The sequence below is a fragment of the Phycodurus eques genome, chromosome 6, assembly GCF_024500275.1.
Source record: "Phycodurus eques isolate BA_2022a chromosome 6, UOR_Pequ_1.1, whole genome shotgun sequence".
Classification (NCBI taxonomy): Eukaryota; Metazoa; Chordata; class Actinopteri; order Syngnathiformes; family Syngnathidae; genus Phycodurus; species Phycodurus eques.
Window position 1 is genome coordinate 13,642,013 of NC_084530.1, and position 8,519 is coordinate 13,650,531.

Below are 8,519 nucleotides of genomic sequence, written 5' to 3' on the forward strand. Positions count from 1 at the left end.
GTTCCTTTGACTGGAACTAAAGGGCCAAGCCCAGCTCCTGAGAAACAACCCCACACCATAATCCCATCACCACCAAACTTTACCCTTGGCACAATATAGACAAGTACTGTTCTCCTGGCAACCGCCAAACCCAGACTCGTCCATCAGATGGCCGGATGGAGAAGTGTGATTTCTCACTCCAGAGAACGCGTCTCCACTGCTCTCTAGTCTAGTGGCGGTCTGCTTTACACCACTGCATCTGATGCTTCGCATTGCACTTGGTGACATTTGGCTTGAATGCAGCTGCTCGGCCATGGGAACACATTCCATGAAGGTATCTGGCACACTTTTCTTGAGCTAACCTGAAGGCCAAATGAAGTTTGAAGGGCTGTAGCGATTGGCTCAGCAGGTTTGCGACCTCTTAGCACTATGTGTCTCAGCCTTCGCTGTGGCAGTTTACATGGCCTACCACTTCGTGGCTGAATTGCTGGCATTCCCAAATGCCTCCACGTTTGTTATAATGCAGTTAACTGTGGAATAATTAGGAAATTTCACGACTGGACTTAGCACAGGTGGCATCCTATCACAGTTCCATGCTGGAATTCACTGAGCGACCCATCCTGTCACAAATGTTTGTAAAGCCAGTCTACACGCCGAGGTGCTTGATTTTATACAACTCTGGCATGGACGTGATTGGAACACGTGATTCCGATTATTTGGATGGGTGAGGAAATACTTTTGCCAATACAGTGTATATTCTGGGTACCACCTTTTTTATCATATTGCTGAAGACTTCCACTTCTTAAAATATCATTCTTGTCCATGGTCATCAGTTAATAACAGCCAGACATTAAATGCCAATTTCATAAAACCTGGATGAAATTGTATTCCAATAATTTATGAATGTAATCTGGTAGAAAATATAAAAATTCACTTTTCGTTTAATTCCAGTTGGCCAGAAGTGGCTACGATAGATACAATTGGATATTAACAGTATTTAAAAAGCTTAAGTTGTCAAAATCTGACAGTTTCCAGACATTTGTATGAACATGACTTAAATGATGGGAAAAGAGGGTTAACAAAAACAAACTACTCGAACATAAGGGATACATTTATTCAGTTTTGTGGCTTGGATACAAAAGAAATATATTAATGGTTTATCTTTAAATAAAATAGTTCTTCCGCTTATTTGCTTTATTGATTCATTACGACTTTCTTAAATAAAATCTAAAATCTGGCCAGTATAAATATGAAAATGGCCTCTAAAGACAAAGCTATAAGTAAGACCATTAATTTCAAGTAGTTCATGAACATTCAATATTGTGTGCATTACGTCATACAGGTTTTGACTGTCCCCTGAGCCTCTGACCAGCAAAGTTTACCTGCAGGAGACAAGCTGCATAATTTCTGTGTGTTAATGTATGATAAGTGTACCAGTGTGCCTTAATTAGACAAGTTAGGCTTTTCATTCTTCATTATTACAGTCAATCAGGGGTTATGTTTAAAAATTTAAATAGCAGCCTTGTCATTTTTAAATAAACTCTAGGCCTTCGTACTTCACATCTCCGATCTTGGTCTCGGGCATCAGCACCCGGCCGTCGAGCGTAAACGCAATTATGTAGGAGGCAATCTGTCCCGCAACCTCCTTGGATTTCAGACCCAGAACAATCTGATCATCTGTGTCGGGAACAAATTTAAATGAGGAAAAGCCGTGGGTGGGGTTCAGAGGCCCAATGTACCGCGTCGCTATGTTTCTAAAATCCGCCTGGCAGGACAGCAGTAGATTGCTAGCACGGCGCTCATCCGCGGTCTCTTCGTAGCGCTCGTGACTGGCGCGCCGAGGCAGGAAGAACCAACGTTGAAGCCGCTCACTCCATGCTGCAGATTCATGGATAAGGTAGCCTGCAGTAGACGAACAATGTGAACGTATTATGAATGAGTCATCAATGAGTCAACGATACCGCAGCAAAGTGTTGTAACCTGGTGGTTTAATCCCGGCGGCGCTCCGCAGGGCGTTGTAATATGGCACCCAGTTCTTATGCTCGACATCACCATGGTAACCAACGACTTTCACCCACTCTGGGTGGTGGTTAACAACCTCCCCAGTGGTGGTGGTCCACTCTTTGCCAAGACCGCCAACATATAGGCGGTCGTCTTTCACTGCAAGCCACTCCGCTTTGAAGCCTACAAACGCACACACAAACATGGACAGTCAAAAAATTAATAACAGTTTAAAAATGGTACATTAGGGGTGTGTTGACTATCAAATAAGCTACTACAAATAATTGCAAAAGGTGACCAGTGGAGTAATTTGGAGGTTACCCTCATTTCAATCAATGTGGGACAAGTGAACCCAGGCCGATAAAACAATATGTAACAATACACACAGTGAGTCGACAGAGTTGGACGGCTGTGTCATTAGCCGCTAGTGGGCTCATGGAATGCCGGCGGACCGGTACACGCTTGCCGGTGTTGGCTCGGTCCAATACTCCCAAACCTTGCTCCATCTTCAGCACGTAGATTCACACAACAGAGATACTTAAGGGAAAGTTAACTGCTTGTTGCGTTCGCTAGTGAGCTCACGAGCTAGCCAGCGAGCTAACAATTTGAGGAGCTAAACAGCTCGCTCCACTGCACCGATGTTGTGGAAAACATCAGCGCCTCTCCAAGTTCATGTGTGTGTTGGTCCCAAATGAACACAAACACGGGATTGTTAACTGTTATTAAGCATAACCTCAGCGGCACACGTAATTCAGCCAGTAGTTGACTACAGCGAACGTCAACGTATATTTGATTGACAGGTGAAGGGCTCGTCTTTAGAGGACCAACCACACAGTAGCCCGGTTTACATGGGGACTTTTTGTGGTTTCAATTGAAATCCCTGCATTTGAAGATCTTTGGTCAACTGTTTACTGTGATGTGATCTATTCCAATCGGGCGTATACATGATGTGCACTACATTTTGTCGTCATGAACGTCACATCATTTATCAAGATGGGGGTCCGTCATCTATTCAGCACACTAGATGAGATTGTTTTTATATGCTTATTTGAAAAAAAATTTGTGATGGAAAAAACAATAACTTATTAGGAGTTAAAAACAAGATCTCTGTTGCATACGAGCTCTGTCGGGAGCTGCCATATTCACCCCGTGCGTAAACGAAGACATCACCCCCCATTCACATCGCGAAAATGTACTTCTGATAGGTTTGGCAAAAGGAATATTCCACCCCTTTGAAACCAAGTGAAATTTCATTCGGATTCGGCCTAATTATTCCGATTGAGGTGTTTATATGGAGCATTTTCATTCGGTTTGGGCTTCTAAACCGATTATAATCGGAATAGAAGGCTCCATGTAAACCAGGCCAGTCTTGCAGCTCTTTATTCTTTATTTCAGACCCAGGAGGATCCGTATCACAGAGTAAAGAAAAACAATTTAACAGTGAAACAAGAAAGGAAATGATTTAAAAGCAAAAAAATCAAATATAATACTAGGGGCAGGCCTTATTTTTTATGATTTCAGAGGCATTTAAAAACAACAACAATATTATCATTTATTGTGATAGTTATTGGGAAAAGTGTCATAGAGAAATTGTTATTGTGACAGGCCTAGCTTCCACATTCCAAAACCATGGGTTTTAGGTTAATTGAAGACTCTGCATTGTCCATAAGTGTGAGTGTGAATCCTTGTTTGTCTATACTATGTGCCGTCCAATTGACTGGTGACCAGTCCAGGGTGTACCCCACATCTCACCTAAAGTAAGCTGGGATCGGGTCCAGCTCACCCTAATCGGGATAAGCGATATAGAAAATGGATGTATGGGTGATTACTTCAGTGTTATCACTGTAGGGTTATTGCCGTACAATTTGGGCATCTGCGCATGTTAGTTGTTTCTTGTTTTCCGGGAATTTAAACGCAGCTGTATCGGATATGTGTCACCCAGTCGTGAATTGCGACCCGGAAAAAAAAAAGGTTTAGAATTGCCATAATATGGCACCAAAGAACTACTTTTCTGTTTAGGGCTTTGAAGCCTGTCTAACAGAAGCTTGTCTTTGGCACCAAGATGGCACCATAGCACTACTGTTCTATTAGAGAGGGATTTGACACCATCTTTTGGCATCTTAGGGCATTTCTGAAAGAGCGCAAAAACAGTCGCTTGGTGAGTTTTTTTAGTGAATAACAGGATACAGGAAATCCACAAGTGGGCGAATTGGCAAGTAGCAATCGCAGATAGGCAGGGGAACACTGTATAGGTATTACATCAGAAATTGACACTTGGACCTGCAAGTATAAATCCAGCCAACCAAGACAGAAGTTAGTTGACTGGAGCTTTCACTCAATCAACTCCCCCTACATGTGTAGGGACTGACCTTTGGAAACAGATCCATCGCCATCAGGCAGTATGACCCAGGGGACCGCCTGCCTGCCCTCAATCCTGTACACCACGCCCGTGCGGTCATCCACACTGTACAGATGCCCATTAAACGCCACCAGCTCAGACAGCTCCATACCTAGAGAAGAGAGAGTGTAATATCAAACATGGAGACACGTGGACTTGGGCGTAAACTATCGCTCCACCTCGTCCTTTCTCTGCGAGATGACTCTCGAGTGTGATCATCTCCTCATCCCATTCCACATCCAGTCTGTCGGCACTTTCTGAAACAGTCAAGTGACCCTTTTTCATGTAGCTGAACCACATCTGGTCCTTCGGGCTACGTGATGCTGTGTCCAGGTCTGCAATGACTCCTATGCGGTACCTGATGCCATTGTTGGTCTTCACAGGCAGACTTAGAGGGTAGGTATCATTGTAAGGTTTTTCCAGTCTCGGCATAGTTTGTCTATGAATGTCCCGGAACATGTTGCCTTCAGCCTGATGGTACATTTGCAAACTGTTGCGGTAGGAATGGCTGACTGGAGCGTCTACGTCCCGTCCCGTGCGGTGCATGTACGACATGAGCACTAAAGCCAGCAGGGTGGCCACAGCGATTGCCCGCCATTTGGGCTTGAAGCGGGAGTCCGAGGTAACCGCTTGCGTCATGGATGACAGGGCCGAGGGGAGGCCTCGGATGGCGATGCCAAAAGTGCTCATCAAAGAATTGTCTTCATCTGCATTGTGCACTTCGGAATGGGGCTGATATCTTGTCACTGCCTGGTAACAACAAAGCAAAAGAGTCATCCTCATTCCATGTAAAATCAACCAAGAATTTTCCCGTCACCTCTCCGATTTTCATCAAATGCTGAAGTGTGTTTGGATACGGAAGGAAAATACCAGGATGTAAAAAAAAAAAAAAATGTTCTAAACCTCTCAGACAGATATAAGCTAACAACCTTTCTGCAAGTTAGAGATGCTGCTCGACTTTAAACATCTATATTATTGAAACGACAACACTTAGGAAGCTGTTTTTGGTAACATTTTAAAGCTCTTTTCTTCTGCCAGTACAAATGTATTTGTCTTTGTGTTAATGATATTGTGCATGGATGCCTGATCAACAAATGTACAGGTTGCACAGTAGTACTAATTTCTCAGAAACTTAAGAGTTCCCATCCCAATATTTACAAAGCTTCTCCCCATCCTAAATGTTATTTTGACAGAAATTAAAAGATAGAGTACGTATATTCTTATTTACCTTTTAAGTTTAGAGTTGACAAATTGTTAAATTATGCTTGAGTAAACAGATAAACATGTTTAACAGTTGTATCGGCTTATAACGAGCTTTAAAATGTATATTTATATTTTAATTAGCTGAAGTTTCATCAGCCCATGTTTGTTTAAATAAGAGATTTAGAACAAAGACGCTTTCAGTTGGAGTCTTTTCCTTCCATTTCCAACCACAACTCACAATTTAGAATGACCCCAAAAATGTACAATCGTAGCTACATGTACAAAGGCGGGAAATGGGTTTCGAAGACAAAAGTTGAAAACAAAGAGCTGTCAGACATTTTAGAAAATGGCCATTGTGCATTGTTCATCACAAAGCTTTGTTGTGCTTCTCAGCAACCAACATTGACATGCATACAGTGGAGATGCTTAACACGTCCCACAACTATTTTAGCATCACTCTGTTCCTCTCAATGACAATAATTTCATGATGCAAATACATCTTTCAGAGCCACGAGTAGTAAGGTCTTTTGCATAAGTTCAAGACGCACTACAGACTAAAGTATAAAAGCTGGGACTATGGGCGAGAAGTCGGGGTACACCCTATTTGGGCACTGTTAACTGAGATTTATTTGTTAGATGTGACAATATCACATCATTTATTACTACTCCTCATGTGTGTTTTATTGTTTTCAACTGATTAACATGCAACTTGTAAATTTCTGATTATGACCCATACACCCCATCCCGGGACCTTAGGTCTTCCAACTCTGGTCACCTCACCCCCCCGTACGCGCCTGCAGACCAATGGGGCCAGAGCCTTCAGTGTTGCAGCCCCCACCCTCTGGAACTCTCTCCCCTCAGACATTCGATACGCCGCGTCTTCCGACACCCCCCACGACCAACAAAGAATGCCCTTGTTGTTACGAATGTAAGCACAACCGATATTTGCCATGGCCCTGCACCACCGGCTCTCCCCTCCTTCGGCCCCTTTGACCGGATCACTGCGTCAAGAGACATCACATTGTTGCTTGCATCCTTCCACATCGCTTTTCCCGTCTAAAACTTATTTTACATCTCAAGGTTCTTTCCTTTCACCCTGTTAATTTGACTGGTATCCAATCCAGGGTGCCGTCTGGCTTTTGCTTGAAGGGAGCTGGGATAGGCTCCAGCTCCCTGTGACCTTGAACAGGATAAGTATAAATAACTGCAAAGGTTCTGCCCTTCAAAGCACACAGGTGACCATTACAAAAATCATAATACCGAGATTAGACTGGATAAACCGGTTGGGCATTGGATACTTGAGGGAGTTGTGGAGTCTTTTGTGCTTCTTGGGAGTTGTATGCGACAGCATGAGGAATTCGGAGGAGACATGGACATTGAGTGTTTACTGGAAGGACCCTCACAGTTGTTCTTTAGTCACACTCTAAACCAAACACGGTTACTGAAATCAAACTATCCATTTTCTATAGTGGCCTGTCCTGATGAGCGTTACGGGTGAGGTGGAGCCTATCCCAGTCAATATCATCCACTGTGAGGCAGACAGGCCAACCACTAGGTCCACTGTGTTGTCCTAAGTTAAACCAAACTATTCCTTATCTTACTTAACTCGTTTACAAAAACCTTGTTCAATGTACGGTAGTTACCATGCATACATGAAAACTTGGTTTACGAACATTTAATTAAACCCCGTTAACATCGCAAATGCATGACTGGAGGACGTTTGAAGCTCTACACGAGCCGAAAACTCAAAAGCGCCTGCTGGGTCTGAGATAGCAGTTGTTAGGCTAACGTACGTGTCGCCTCATCCAGCCACGACTTGACGACAAACGACAGAGAAGAAAAGAAACGAAACGAAACGTCAACGTGTTTGCAGCCCGCTTGACAGCGTCGCCATCGCGCTGACGTACGACATCAGCTTCAGCTAGCCTTAACATTTACCCACAGCAAACTTTACAACTTGAGCACTTCATTTTTCAAGGTAATTTCACGATGTTGAAAAGCTACTGGCTTACCTGACGTTGGTGTTCGTCTCCATCAAAACTGTTAAGTCAATGGTTGCTTTTGGAAGAGTTAGCGGTTTCCTCCTGTTGCCTCAAGGCGACTTGATTGAACGCCCTTCTGTCCCTCGAGTCCATGAACGACCTCCTTCCTGGTCGAAAACAAAAACGGGGGCGGTGGATGCTACTACTGACTGCAAAAAGTCCCTTCGTTACGCTATAAAGCCATTTTCTGTCAAAATTACAGATCATTAAGTATCCTTCATCTCGGATAAAAGTGAACCCGTTAGACACGTCCATTTTAATATATCATTTTTGGGGTTTTATTTCGACGTTACGAATCACAGGACAATGTAAACAACGTCATAAAGTGCAATCAAAGTAGTGACGATTGTGTGCATCTATTCATGTTTTAAGTCGTACTTGCACTTAAAATATAGACATTTTATCTACCGACCCGTCATTCAATAATTATCAAAATACAGTGTATGATTTTCAACATTTACAAGTTCACAATCCCTGAATGAGATATCAGCTCTGTAGAGGTGAAATTTGAATGCTACATTCACATTGTGTGTTTTTCCTCAAACCAACTATGGCTGACTACAGGTACATCTTAATACATTATTTATTTATTTCAGTACGCCTTCATATAGATTCGTTAAACACTTGAGAAGATGCTTTTCGGAGGGCAAATTCATGCCTAATTTCTACATTCAAAATCTTTTTCATTTGTTTCTTAACTTTTTTATGTAATATTCTAGTTTCGAGCGATAGTTAGTTTGGGGTTTTCAAAATTATACACACACAAAATTTCTTTTAAAAATCAAATATCTGAATCTGTGTGTGCATCACTAATATGAGTTTTACTTTTTGAATTGAAACAACTAAAGCTTTTGGCACTATTGTAATTTATTGAGATGTACCTGTATAACATTACT

The 8,519-nt window shown here is 42.6% G+C and overlaps 1 protein-coding gene across 1 annotated transcript; it reads right to left on the reverse strand.

The window, feature by feature from the left end:
• Positions 1-1,072: 1,072 nt before the first annotated feature.
• cant1b (calcium activated nucleotidase 1b) lies at positions 1,073-7,683 on the reverse strand. Its single transcript, XM_061678463.1, has 5 exons — positions 7,594-7,683; positions 4,558-5,128; positions 4,350-4,490; positions 1,960-2,163; positions 1,073-1,881 (listed from the first exon to the last, which is right to left on the reverse strand). Exons 2-5 carry the CDS (start codon positions 5,066-5,068, stop codon positions 1,511-1,513), a joined length of 1,227 nt encoding a protein of 408 aa, XP_061534447.1. The 5' UTR covers positions 5,069-5,128; positions 7,594-7,683; the 3' UTR covers positions 1,073-1,510.
• Positions 7,684-8,519: the final 836 nt, after the last annotated feature.